The sequence below is a fragment of the Thermothelomyces heterothallicus genome (genome assembly GCF_042370625.1).
Source record: "Thermothelomyces heterothallicus CBS 202.75 unplaced genomic scaffold P884_scaffold_3, whole genome shotgun sequence".
In the NCBI taxonomy this organism is placed as follows: Eukaryota; Fungi; Ascomycota; class Sordariomycetes; order Sordariales; family Chaetomiaceae; genus Thermothelomyces; species Thermothelomyces heterothallicus.
Window position 1 is genome coordinate 832,742 of NW_027192564.1, and position 14,223 is coordinate 846,964.

Genomic DNA, 14,223 nt, shown 5'->3' on the forward strand with positions numbered 1-14,223 from the left:
GGGTGAGCGAAAGGGAGGTAAAAGGGGGAAGGAAAAAAAAAGACAACAATGGTCAATGACTGGACATTTGCGCTTCTAGCTTTCTTTTTCATGATTTTCTCTCTTTTTGTCGTTTCTTCTCCTCTTTTCTCTCTCTCTCTCTCTCTCTCTCTCTCTCTCTTTATTGCTGTCAACGAGGAGTTGGGGTCTGCGTTCTCCGGTCCTTCTCTTTTCCCATGTCTGTTCTTTTTTTCTTTTTTTATCTTCGGCTCGGATTTGATTCATATACTTTATACAGGGACGATGATGACGATTGATCAGAGCGATGCACGTTACCGCTGCCATGATGTCAATCTCGTGCGCTGTTTGTCACTCGAAGTTACCTTTGCTATTGTTTAAACCTACTTGATACCTTGCAAGCAAGAAACGTCATTTGGTTCTACGGTATGCGCTCTTGGTTCGCTGATGCCCGCTTATAGATAGCAGTGCCTCCTTTCTGAACCTCAGACTGCCATTTGTACGCCACCAGTTCCCGTGGTACACCGCCATCTGAACGAGTGGTACGTGTGTACGGATTACTGCACTGTATGTATGTATGTATATACCTACCTACATGCACCCTCACGTAGCCAGCAGATGGGATGGAAGACCTACTGCACCCTGCCCTTCCCCCTTCCACCCTTTACCTCCGCTAGGTACTTAATCCAGCTCATCGTGTCCGCCTTCCGGGTGACCGGTAGCGGGCATGGCACATTAGGCCGTCTCTGTCTAACCCGCAGGCCGAACCGTCACCTGGATAGTTGCTGGAATATTGGACATCTTCTCTTGTATATCTTAGTCGTTCACATCGACGCGGTCCGCTATCGGGCATCCTTCTTTTTAGGTTTTTTTTTTTTTATAAAACTGTCTTTTTTTGTTCTTTCCTTTATTACATAGAATTATCGCGCTCTAACAATCGATGCACTGTCATTCGCTGACTAGACCGTCATCTCGCAAACTTATCAATAAGTTGTCGCATCCCCGACAACTTCAACGGAGCACGAGCTGGCCCTTCGCCACTCCAACCAGCACCTTCATGTCCAGCTGCTTGGAGCCAGACAGCTTGCGAGTCTCCTCCTCCAGCCACGCAATCACCTCGCGATAGACCGTCTGCTTCCTCATCAACACCTGTCTGCATGCCACCATGGCCAGCCTGCCAAAGGTTGGATCAGCACATGATCAGGCTCCAGAACAAGCGCCGCCGTCGTCTAGCAAACAAGGAGAAACGTACCAAGTAACCTCCCCCTTACTGACGTGGCACACATATCCGGGATAGCGCTCCCTCCTCGACCTGCTCGTCAGGAGCACAAACGCCACGTCGATCAAGGTCCGGATCGTATCTACATGAACCACAAAGTGAGCTTCGACTTTTCTTCTCTTTCCCTCCCCTTATTTGACAAGGCCGTGGTAGCAGCACACGTACCGATGACAATCGCCGTGCCAGGACGGCGGGTCATGCACCGGGCATAGGCCCACATCTTGGTCGCTGTCTCGGCAAAAGCGGCATAGATGTTTGCGAGCACGCCGCGACGCGAGTTGTGCGACGTATCGAAAAACATAAGGTGAGACTGGATCTTGAAGGTGTCTAGGTCCAGTATTAGCCATCTAGGGAAAAAAAAAAAATAAAATGCCAGGACCCTCTCAGGAATCTAGATACATTTCCTGAAGGGAACTCCGAACTTACTAATGACTTTGCGCTTGAAATTCCTCCCAGGACAACGTGAGTATTCCACTGTCAGCGAGTTGAAGATGCCTGCCCCATCCCCGTCAGTCATTCAGGAGTTCACTTTCATCCATACGTCCAAAGGAATCAGAACGAGGGAGGAAGCAAAAAAAAGAAAAGAAAAAAAAAAAAAAAAAAAAGAGAGAGAGAGAGAGAGGAAGGAAGGCAAGGACAACAGAAAAGATGGCTTACTGTCTTTCCTGCCGGTATCCCGGGCCTTCGTGACCGCCAGCGTCCTGCAATCAATCAGCAACCCGCAGTAGGGAAACGGTCTCCCTTCCTCCAGCCTCGGGACCTCGGCGCCCGCGACCGCCAGCTCAAAGTTGGCCAGGCTCTTGCTCGCGTTGACAGTCACCCCGTACTCCGGCACCCCGCGGTGCATCACCTCGACGAACCGCCTCGCCTTCGCCCGGTCGGTGGTGATGAGGATGAAGTCATCGATCAGCCGCATCAGCAGACAATCGCCGCCGCCGCCGCCGCCACCCCCCGCGTCTCCTCCTCCCGCCCACAGGAACGACAGGTGCTCGCGCTCCATGTCCGCGTAGAAGTAGTTGCACAGCGTCGCCGACAAGATCGAGCCCTGCGGGATGCCTTCCTTCTGGCGGTAGTACTTCTTGCCGATGCGCACGAGGTTCTGCTGGATGTGGGCGGCCGCGAGCGCCAGCAGGTCCCGCGTGGCGTGGGTCTTCTGGATGGCGCCGCCGATGAAGACCGTGTGATTCTTCCTCGTCTCCGAAACCACCGAGGTCTCGAACCGCTCGGAGAAGCTTGTTTCTTCCTCGCTCGTTTCCGCCAGGGCGGTAGTGTGCCACCTCTTGATCGGCTTGTTGGCGGCGGCGGCAGCTGAGCCGGAAAAGGACGATGATTCGCGGAGGGCAACCTCGACGTGCCTGAGGAGTTTGTAGCACGCCTGGCGAGGGATGCGTTGAAGGACTCTGATCATGGCGTCCTGCGGAATCGTGTCGAATGCCGCTTGGACGTCGACCTTGACAAAGTAAAGCTTGGGGCGAGTGTTTCCGAGTCCGAGTCTGAAGGCTTTGATACGCTGGTAAATGTCTCCCACGCAGAAGAGCGAGGAGCCTAGGCGGTCCGGGTCTCGGGTCTATGACGGTCAGCAGGGCGCGCATCCAGTCAAAAACGCCGAGACAGCGGGGGCCGCACCTTTTCAAGTTTGAGCGCAGAGCTAACTGGGCTCAGTATGGAATTGATGCTGGGGCCAAGTATCTTGTTGCCCTGGAGAAGCGTACGCCGACGCAGGTTCATGATGGGGCGCATCTTGTTCTGCTTGGGGAGCAGCCGCACTTGGGAATATCCCAACCGACGAGACTGCAGGATGCGGAGAGCATCCTCCGTCTTCACCTCCTCAAATATCGTAGTTCGCAAAACCGCCATGGCTGGCTCGGCCACATAGCGCCAGACGTCATGGCGGAAGAAGAAGAGGCGGTACCGGTCGAGATTGGACTCGGTGACGTAAAAGTTGCTGCGGATCAGGGGTATCAAAAACGAATCAAACAAGTAATACAAAAATTCGTAGAAAATTTCGGTCCGCTTCCGCGTGTCGGACTGGGAGCATTTCTGACTGGCCAGCTTTGGGGGTGCGAGCCATTCTATGTCGCTGATCTGTAGCACTATCAGTATATGTATATCGCGATCGAGAGAGAGAGAGAGAGGGAGGGAGCGAGAGAAGGATCCGGGCCTACCTTCATTCCTTGCATTACCTCGTGGAGACACATGCTCTCGAAGCGCCGAAGGTGGATAAAGTGATGAACCTTTTCCAGGAAACACGATTTGTTATGCTGCTGAACCGAGCCTTGGCCCCAAAACTCATCCGGGATCACTTTGGACAGCACTGCACGGCAGAAGGCCGAAACATTGGCAGCGGGGGTGGCTAGGTCGGTGATGGAGGAATACTGGAGGTCTGGGATAGCCGAAAACGCAGGTCTTGATCTTTTGGAGCCCCTTGCAGACTTGGTTGGCGGCCTCGAAGACGACGGAAGAGTCCTAGTCGAAGCCATCTGTGCCGCTGCCCGCCCATCGTGTTGCAAGGGTATCTAGATGTATTTGTCAGTTCGGCTTTCGGGAGTCGATCGCATGGCGGAATGCATTTACCGGGCAATAATGGTGCAGCATCTCGGCATACGAGCAGCGAGAATGAAGCACACGCAGCTTTTGCACCAGCTGCACTGCTTTACCCCTGAGTCTCTTGGGGACATGTTTGGTAGGCATCTTGTCGGCCTCTGACCTGGGGAACTTGGCCGCTATTTCCCCTTCACGGAGCGTATAGTCTTGAAACCTTTGGGCTGTTTCCTGCCGGTTTACGGTCGAAGTGAAAACGTTGTGGAGGCCGAATTGACGCGGAAACATATACATCAAGATGTGGACGGCACTCTCATTGCCGCGGTCTGACTCTGCTGACGGCCCTCTGTAGGGCAGTCGGTTCAAGACATCTACTGGTGTAAGTGTGGCATCGTGTTGGGAAAAGGAGGGATTTTGACATACGAATATGTCGCAGACCAAAGTGTATGAGCCCTCGGGCATTGAGGGCAGCCCTAGCATACAGCATCCTACTCCTGACAAAGGCGATCTCGGATGGACGGAGCTCGGCACCGCCTTTGCCATTGTTTTTTGGCCCCGAGTCTTTACTACCACGAACTTGAGTTATGGGTTCAAGTTCTGATAGTGGGATCCCGGACAGCTGGTAGAGGTTTCCTTTGCCGGCCGGCACGGCTTTGAATATGGCACAGTCGACTAGCATATCAAGCATGATGCGCTCCCCTTCCTTACCCAGCAGCATGAGCAGCTGGGGCCAGGGTGGCAGCTTCAAGGCCTGGACGTGGGGATTGGGATAAACAACGTATAAACCCGGTACGGTTGACACGGCCCCGGGGTTGGGCCTGTTGCAAGGTCCGCCAGTCTGTCGGCGGAAGCCATCGCACAGGATGTGCTTCGGCCAGGAGCCGGTGGCCTCCCTGGAAAACAAGAGCCAGATGACAAAGTCCACAATCTTTGTGCACGCGGATGGGTAAGCGATGCACTCTAGCGTGGCAATCTGTATCACTTCTTCTTACCTCGGACTGCGAGTAGATGGATCCCTCAAGGCCTCCAGAGAGCGTCACGCTCGACTCATCGCCCCTTTGCGAGAAGCCGACCCATTGTTGCCAGCGAAGGTCGCGGTCGACGTCGTCGTGGTGACGGTGTGCGACAATGGTTGAGTCAAGGAGATGACCCAAAGCAAGCTCGTCTTCGGTTGGAGGGCCGTCGGAGGCGGGATTGCGCCGCCCTACCGATGCGATCTTCTTCCGTCGAAGTCGCGAAGACGAAGACAGTTTCGAGAGGGCGAACTGCCGCAGAGTCTGGATCTCGGAATAATACTGGGCAAGCAACGCGTGCTTGACGACACCATCGTGTGGAGCGGGCTCACGTTTGATGTGCTTTGCCGGACGGTGAACGCAACAGTCGTGGGCGCGCGTTTCGGCTTCGCTCCGGCCCCTCTTCCGTGATCCCGGTCCCGGCCCAGGTCCTGGAAGCGGGAGACAATTCGTCCCGGTCATGAATGCGGAGTCCGGCCGCACGACTCCAACCGCCTAACACCTCGGCAAACTCAACAAGTGCAACTTTTGGATAGACCTCCAATGATATCGAGCCAAACCAAAGTTCCCACCGATGCACGCGGTGCAAACGAGAGATATCGGTCTTCAGGACTGCGAGGAAGCAGGAGAGACCTATCAGCAGCTGGCAGGAACATGTGCTTCCAAGTGATTGGGCAGGACGCAAGGGGCTGTCGCGGGATGAGATGAACTGGGCGTGGGAAAGCCTGACGGAAAATAACGGGACTCTTCCCACCCGCCAAAATTCCTCCCGCAAACGACACGGCAAAGCAACGGGCGCGTCCAGACTGTTCTGGCAATTGGATGGCGGGGTGCCGACCCCTAACAAGAAGCCAAGCCCCAGGCTGAGGAGCGGCAACGTTTTAACGCCGCAATGCACCGGGTTGCGCGCTCCCCCCCCCCCTTCGGCCCCGCCGCGGCCGCTCGTGTGGCAGCGCGTCGGGGCGCGTCGAGGGCTGTCGGTGGGTGGCCGGGCGGCCAACCGTCTGCAACCTTTCACTGCCTGGCCAATCTGCGACAAAGCACCCTTGAGGAGTCAAACGGCGTTCGGATACCTGTTGACTTTTCGGTTGGCGAGTGCTGGCTGCGGCGCGTGTTCGGTAGGGTTCGTTGTGGAGGACGAGGCGGCCATCATTGGGCAGCCACGAAACCCAGGCGGCCGTTCATGCCTCCCCAGATGGAAAAGCTGTGATTCGCTGACCTCATCTGGTCGAAGGAATGATGGGAACGTGGAGAATCCGCTCCTGCCCTGCTTGCCCTGCCCTGGCGTTACCCGATGAAAAAGCGGGCCTCCAAAAGACCACAGCGGCACATTGTTGCCAACTCGAAGGCAAGCACAACAAGGCAGGAAGCCTACTCCGTAGTGTATTCAGTGTATACAACACGGTAGCAGCGTAGTACAATACTTGGTTCGATTCTGAAACAGCGAACTGCTGACATTTAAACGGGTCATTTACCACTGCGACACGCACCTCCTCCGGTTCTTGCAAGGCACCCGATCGTTGCTGCCGGGGCACGTGTCCTGAATGCAAGTCAAAAGACTACTCACTGCAAAACGCAGAATGAGGTGATGAGTCTCAGTCTACAGATGTAAGCCTGCTCTCTTGAGACCAGCTGCCAGGCATGCCCTGGGATCCCAAAGGTGGCAGACAAGAACACAAACCAAAACAATAAAAGAAGATAGAGAGGCACCTATCTAGGCAAGTACCTCGTGTGTGCTATCTGCCTAAACGCGAGTAGAGGCAGATTCTGGCTGGTGAGCACTCAGTTGTTTCCAAAGCTGTGATGACCGGATTCTTCGGAGATGCAATTCTAGAACCTCCGGGTCCAATCTCAAGGTGCCTGTCCGCCTTTAACCCTGCCACGCGACTGAATTGGGCAGTTGCAACCACTCGTGATCGAGTTTGGCTGCAGCTGCCCTCGCAAGCTAGATGGATCGGGTGTTCGGACCGCTTACAGGATGAATCGTAGTACACTGCACTTTGGATGCGGGCACAGGAAATTGCAGTCAGAATTAACTGCCGGAATCACAGTTCGTCCGCGGCGGAAGCGTTGGTTCTTAGCACCTTATACCCGTCTCGGTACATCTATATGCATGTATGGGCGGATACACACTTCATACATAAGGTACCTACTTGCCTGGGTATGTATGTAATGTACATACCTAGGGTACATACACCTCCTCCAGGATTCTGAATCCTAGCGTGGTACGTGGGTCCTGCGCCAAAAAAGCCACTGGCGGAAAGTACCGCGCTAGGATTCAGAATTCTGGAGGTGCACATGAGGTGGGTAAAGTATGGGCTGTGTGTTGCATACATATGTACATACCCCGTAGGCAAGCTAAGTAAGTGCCTTAAATTTACAAACAGAACTGTCATTTAGGACGGACGATGTTAGAACCCAACCACGTCATGGGCATAATTGCGTGCCCAAATGCAAAGGTCAATACATAGTGTAGGGCAGTGAGAAACATTCTTCGCAGTCATTGCACTAGTTAGTTGGGATATCTAACGGCCGCTAAAGGCCTGGCGTGCAAACTGGAAGCGGGAGAGGCGGAGGCCAAGCGGGGAGGAGGGGCCCGTCGCTCCCAATTGAAATCCGTATGTGTGTTCGCACTTACGGGGTACTCCTTGCATAGGCATAGTTAGTGCGTGTATGTGCGGAATACGTTTCTACGGACGCGTGTGTACTGCACTCCCCGTACTGTACGGATTACTGTAATCCGTACATACCCAACTAATGTTTTTTGGTGCCCACACTAGGGCCTGGCCTGGCGGTCCGGGCTGATCCGCGGGCTGCAACAGGGGCGGCGGAAGTGGTAACTGGAGAGAGTCGCTGTTTCTCATGAGGTCTCCCAAGGCTGCCCCCTGTCACTTCTCGCAGGAGGCCAATCGAGCCCAATCCAGCCAATCCTCGTGCTTGCCAGCGCATCAACGCCGGCAGGCCCCCGACATCCCGCCCACCAACCTGGAAAGCGCCCACAGCTCCCACAGCTCCCACACCCCCCCAGTTGCCCGCATGGACGTGCGACGATCGTTGGAACCCGCAAATCTCGGTGTCTCGTTCGCTCCCGGCCAAGTGTTTCCTAGGCGTGCGTGCAGCAAGGTAGCAGCAACCAGAAGCTGCCAAAGCCAAGAAGAGTGATGGGAGGAGGAGGAGAAGGGACGAGCCCGACGACACCATGGATCATGGCAGTCCCCAAGACGAGCCTCTTTCGCGCTTCGGCTCGTCTTCAGACTCCCTTGACCATCTCGGCGATTCCGACCGCCCCGATCGCGATCACGATCACGATCAATCGCATCTCTCACCCCGTTCTCCACGGAAACAGCAACAGCGTCAGTACTCCGACCGCCTCGCCGACCTGCGATTGCACTACGTCCCAGATCCGCACAGCTCCTCTGCTGATGTTGATGCCCCCAAACACGATCCACAAGCTCCCGAAGACGTGGTAGACCCGGCCGATTTCTACCGCAGCTACCAAAGCGTGCAGCAGCGCGGAACTGCCGAAAGAGCTGGAAGTACTGGGAATGTCTCCTCGCCGGTGAAGGACCCCATGGCTCCGGCTGTGATAAGCAGCCCCCGGCAACCGCCATCTCTGCGGTCGAACGGGAACGGAACCACCCCGAAACACCCTGCCGTCCCCGTGTCGCACCGCAACGCCCTGCGACCGGGCCAGCGTTCGCTTTCGAACCCGGTCGACAGCCGATCCGACGGGAATCTTAGAACTGGAGGCACACGGCCTGCAGCCACAGCAGACGGTCGGCGTGGCATAGCCGGCAGCACTCCGCCCAGCGTGAAGGATCTCAAGAAGAAATTTGACCAGCCCGCATCCCAATCCGCTTCCGGCACCCGGAAGACCATCCCGAGGGCCTCAACGCGGGACGCAGCCTCGACGGGCGCACCGACGACGTGGGCGACACGAGACAGAGGACGCGATCCCGGGAAGGGTTCTGGGACGCGGAGCGCACAGCGACCCAAGCCCGCTGCTGAAGACCAAGGATCCGGCACTTCGCAGTCGTTTGCTAGCAGGATATCTAGGCCGCGACCTGTCGGTTCCGCCACCGCGAAGCCATCCAAGTCCACGGCGCAGTCCGCCCCGCATCGCCAGAACGGCCTCTTATTTGGCGAGATCCTCCCGGAGCAGCACGACTCGGTCACACCCGGGTTCGGCATCGAATCGGCCCGGCCCAGGAGGACTTCCGAGTCCAGAATTTCCGACCCTGTGCGGCGACAAATGAGGACCCTCTCGGATCCGGATATCGAACCGCCCTCGCCAACCGATTGGTACCGGGCAGTCTCTCCCCCGACTGCGCAGCAGAGCACGGATCGCCATGTGTCGAACACATCACGAAGCCAACATTCTCGGGCCCACAGCGACCTTGCCGGATCCAAACTAACCTTGGCGCGTCCTGACTACGGCGGGGGCAGGCCTGACGCCGAATTTCCCATATCACCTACCTCGCCGACCTCGCCGACTTCGCGCCTTCCGATACTTGCTAGGAGGATGAACGACGCCTCGAGCCACGGCAGCCCCGTGTCGACCCGGTCCAACTCTCCTTCCACCTTCGGCAAACACTCCGCATCGAGCGGGAAAACGTCCAGGCAACACGGGCCGCTGGCTTCGCGCGCGAGGACGCCCACGACGAGCTCCGCTCCCAGGTTGTCAAGCAGAACCCCCAGCTCCACTCGCAAGCCTCCTCCATCCAACCTCTCCACCACCCAGCCCAGCAGCCGGCTCAATGCCTACGTCTCCATCCCACCTCCGAAGCTGTCCCCAACCCTGCGAAGCTCTCGGCCACGACAGTCGGTTGCCACTGCCACGACCGCCGCGTCGAGAATGCGAGCCGCGGAAAGGGGCACCTCCCCCCTGAGGCAACCACAACGGTCTGCCTCCCGGACGGAAGATTTGATCTCCCGGAGGCGCAAGGTATCCGTTGGCGCGATCGACTTCGCACAACGGCGGGAAACCATCAAGCTAGCCTACAGCAAGTCCATTCGGGAGAGCCAGGCAAGAGAAGCCAGGCAGGCCGCCGCAGAGAAGAGAAAGAAAGAACTGGCTGCCGTCGCCGGAGCCAAAGCAGAGGCTGAGGCGGCTACGTCTACGGCCACGGCGGCTGCCAATGCTGCGGCTGATGCTGCTCCGACGCCACCAAAGACAGCCGGCGGGCATCGTGAGGCGACGGCGGAACAGAAAGTACCCGAGATCGAACTACAACAGGCCGAAACAGGGACGTCGTCTACGGCCCAAGCACCAACAGAGGAATTCCATGCTCGGCCTGATTCCCTCAGGTTGGAAATTCCGGGCAGTTTTCCAGGTAGCGGGTCTCCATTGGGCGAACCGGACGGAGATCCATTTTCTGCGGTTTCCATGACAAGTGCTGTTACCGAGTTTGATACAGAGGTGCAGACCGATCCGCCCAGGCAGGAGATTCCGAAATCGAGATCTACGGATGACGACGCACCGGAAGGGGCAGCCGCTCCGAGCCAGGCCGAGACCGCGACTCAACCTGGCACGACCGAGCAACTGCCGGAGCAAACCGTCGCCGCCCCGGCTTTGCACAAGAGAGCATCATACCGGTCCCCGTTCGATGACGAGGGCGACGAACAGGACAGCGTCTCCATCAAGATCTCTCTGGACCCGTCGTCGCTCAGCAAACCGCAAGCCTCGCCCGAGGTCACGCCGACCCGCGCGACCTTTGAATCTCAACCGGAAACCTCTCCCGCCCCTCCTCCGGTCGAGGAAGAAGACGACGAATATGTGCCGCGGCCGTACACGTTCTCAGACCACTACAAGACCACTGTTACCATACTAGGCCCAGAGCCTGATTTCAGGCCGTCGCACAAGGAGCCGCCTCGTGCAACCACATCCCAAACCGGCGTGTCTCAAGAAGATGAGCCTCCCACCACCAGCGCCCCTGATATTGTCGTCCCCGAGGCTTCGCGAATGGGGGCCGCTTGCTTTGGCGAGCCTCAAGTCGAGATTGAGAGCCTGGACCGGATCGAGGATTTCTATACCGGGCCGCGCCTGCGTGACAATATCGCTGCCCTACGTGATCCGACTCTGGCATCGTCCGATCCTGGCACGCCTTTTGATGCACGGCCGCCCTCAGCCGAGTGTCAAAGGTTGTCGGACGCGTCGCACACTTTGGCTGTTCCCGGACTGCTCGCCCCCGGGAACCGGTCTAGCCAGCACTCTGCATGGACTGATTTCTCATTCGGTAGCGAAGATGGAGACGCTGGCCACCCTAGTTCTGCGTCACAATCGCATAGAGCAGATTTCCATGACGACGGGACGTCGTTCCGAGCTGTCCCTTCCACGGGCGATCTCAGTACATGTGCGTCAAGCGTTGGAGAGCTCGTGCAAAGCCCGGAATCGTCCGCGTTGGAAAGACCTGGCACTTCATCGTTCTCTACGATTCCTGAGGTGGCCAGCGGCCAGCAGCGGCTCCCCGAACCCGCAAATGCAGGGAGCTTCACGCCGCTTAGCAACGGGTCCGATACAGGGGGGATAGCGCCACTTCCCGAGCGTGACCCTCCCCGACCGCCCCCATCCGAGCGCGGGTATGAGCGGGATGGCGCTTTTGATCTCGCGCAGAGCCGACCAGGGAGCTACGCATACAGCCACGAAGGGAACCTTCCCGAACCCGTGTCGTCACCGCAATCCCTTTCACAGCTCCGCCTTGACCAAGAACCATCTCGGGTCTCGGTGGGTGAGGCGCCGTATGATGGACAGATCCCGCTGACGGAGAAAGAAAAAGAGGAGCAACAGCGGCTCCGGCAGAGGCAGCTGGTGATTCGGGAGCTCATCGATACGGAGGATGCTTTTGTTCGAGACATGACCGTCGTCGAAGAGATCTACAAGGGCACGGCCGAGGCGTGTCCGAATCTGGACAGCAAGACAGTCAAACTGATCTTCAGGAATACGGATGAGATCATTGCGTTTCATGCCGCTCTTCTCGCCGAGTTCAAGGAGGGTGCCGCGAGCGTGTACACTCCCAAGGCTAAGCGTTCGCCTCAGCCAGTGCCAGATGGAAAGGAGTCCGACCCGACGGCCGCGAATTACTCCTCCTTCTCTGCCAACAGGCCGGAGAAGGACGACGAGAAGGACCGCCTCACCGCCATTGGCCCAGTTTTTATCAAGAACATCGAGCAACTCAAGGCGGTGCATGAGGCATATCTGAGATCCAGTGACAGCTCTTCGAAGCGTCTCGTGCAGATTCAGGAAGACGAGACTGTCATGCTCTGGCTTAACGAGTGCAACGAGGTGGCCAAGGAACTGACCAGCGCCTGGAACCTGGATTCGCTCCTCATCAAGCCGATGCAGCGCATCACAAAGTATCCCGACATCATCACCCACTTGCTCAAGTACACCCCGGAGGACCATCCGGACCGTGAATCGCTCATCAATGCGCGGGCACAAGTAATCGGGGCGATTGACGAGATCAACAAGACCAAGAAGAACTTTGAGCTGGTTGGGCAGATCGTCAGTAATCGGAAGCGCAAAGAGTCGGACATGCGGGCGGGGATAGCAAGAGCGTTCGGAAAGCGCGTCGACAAACTCCAGGTCTCCGCCGCCGCCAAGCCCGCCGAAGATGTCGAGTACCAAAGGCTCCAGCAGCAGTTTGGCGATGACTACTTGCGGCTCCAGGTTGTGCTACGAGACGTCGAGTACTACACCAGGAACGTTGCCACCTACGTGCATGAGTTTCTCCAGTACCTCTCCTCTATGGAGCTCGTCATGCGCCTCCAGCCATCCAGGGATTATGCGCACCTGGAGAGCAAATGGGTGCAGTTCAACGTATCCATGAGGGACATCGAGAAGATCGTCTTGGAGAGACATGTGAGTGCCGTCCATGATTCCACGATATTGGACCTTTTTTTTTTATTCCTTTTTTTGCTGATGCGGTCTTCCAGCTCGCCGATGTTCGGAAACATGTCATTGAGCCCTTTGAACAGGTCATCAGGTGTTATGGCAACCCCTCTCTGGCCATGAAGAAGCGAGCCAAACGACGTCTCGATTACGAAAAGTACGTGGCCCTGAAAGCCAACGGCAAGAAGGTGGATAAGCAGCTCGCCGAGCTGGTGGAGCAGTACGAGGCGCTCAATGACACGCTCAAGAAGGAGCTGCCCAAGCTCTCCGCCATGACGGCCAAGATTGGCAACATCTGCCTCGGCAAGTTCATCAGCATACAGGCGTCCTGGTTCGCTATCTGGAAGGAGAAAGTCAAGGCGCCGCTCTCCGATGTCACGCATGTTCCGGAGATCTCCGAGATCGTGTCCAGCTTCCAGCGGGAGTTTGCGCTGCAGGAGGAGAGGGCCAAGGCGCTCGGTATCGTCAATCCCGCGCTCAAGGGCAGGGGGTCCCAATCAACCACCGACGACTCCTCGTCCATCCGATCCAAGACTCGCTCACGCCCCGGCGACATCGTCTCGCCCCGCAGCAGGGGCTTGTCCATCAACAGTGACCACGCGCCGGTCCTACCCACGCCCGACTTCGTGAAGCGCAACAGCGGACAGTTTAGTCTCTCTCCGGCCAGCAGCGCCCTTCCTAGCCCCGCCAACTACTACCGCGACTACTACTCGGGCATCAACAACAACAATAACAATAACAACAACAACGGCGGCAATACGACGGGCGGCAGCGGGCGCGGCAGCTCCGGATCGCCTGTCATGCCTGCCGAGTCTACAGGCACTTCTCGCCCCGGCGTGGGCGCCGGCTTCCCTCCCACGCGCCCCAGCACCGGCCGCAGCTATGATTCGACCAGCCTGCCCCGGCAGAGCTCCGACTCGGCCGCCGCCATGTCGGCCAGCAATCGGCGCGATTCAAACTCAACCTTCAGCTCGAGCTACCCGGCCTATAGCGCCGCCGGCGAACAGCAGACGAGGCGTCTGTCGGGCCTGTTCAGCTCGGCGCTGCCGCTACCCGACGCGTCTGAGGAGAGGAGCGCCAGATCGTCGCGGGCGTCGTCCCGGGACAGAGGGGCCACCGGCACCGGCAGCAGAGGTTATAACGTGCTCTGGCTGGCGGCGTCGCTGTTTGAGTTCAACATTGAAGAGACCAAACATGAGGCCGGGTATCCTTATCTGACTTACCAAGCAGGGGAGGTGAGTCTTTTCTTTTTCTTTTTTTTTTCTATGTGAGTCAGGCTAGCTGACTGGGAGGCGAAACAGATATTCGATGTGATTGCCGAAAAGGGCGAGCTCTGGCTCGCTAAAAACCAGGATGATCCGCGCGACGTGGTGGGGTGGATCTGGTCCAAACACTTTGCCAAGCTGGCTGATTCATGATCGATGGATGTTTTGCTTCGCGATACCGATACCCCTGACTCGCACCTGTTAGCCCTCACAGCCATCATCACAACCAGAGGGAGGCCG

The 14,223-nt window shown here is 57.3% G+C and overlaps 2 protein-coding genes across 2 annotated transcripts; one reads left to right on the plus strand and one right to left on the minus strand.

Moving 5' to 3' along the window:
* Positions 1-4,042: 4,042 nt before the first annotated feature.
* On the minus strand, positions 4,043-5,413 carry P884DRAFT_78854 (uncharacterized protein). Its single transcript, XM_069446086.1, has 2 exons — positions 4,810-5,413; positions 4,043-4,745 (listed from the first exon to the last, which is right to left on the minus strand). Exons 1-2 carry the CDS (start codon positions 5,290-5,292, stop codon positions 4,131-4,133), a joined length of 1,098 nt encoding a protein of 365 aa, XP_069300580.1. The 5' UTR covers positions 5,293-5,413; the 3' UTR covers positions 4,043-4,130.
* Positions 5,414-8,029: 2,616 nt separating this feature from the next.
* Positions 8,030-14,136, plus strand: P884DRAFT_193003 (uncharacterized protein; the record flags this gene model as incomplete). Its single annotated transcript, XM_069437723.1, has 3 exons — positions 8,030-12,688; positions 12,763-13,953; positions 14,020-14,136. The coding sequence occupies 3 exons, from the start codon at positions 8,030-8,032 to the stop codon at positions 14,134-14,136; spliced, it is 5,967 nt and encodes a 1,988-aa protein (XP_069300581.1).
* Positions 14,137-14,223: the final 87 nt, after the last annotated feature.

Coding starts and splice junctions, on each gene's coding strand:
- P884DRAFT_78854 (XM_069446086.1), bottom strand. CDS start 5,292: ATGACCGGGACGAATTGTCTCCCGCTTCCAGGACCTGGGCCGGGACCG. Junction 4,746..4,809: donor CCATCTACTCGCAGTCCGAG/GTAAGAAGAAGT, acceptor GCGTGCACAAAG/ATTGTGGACTTTGTCATCTG.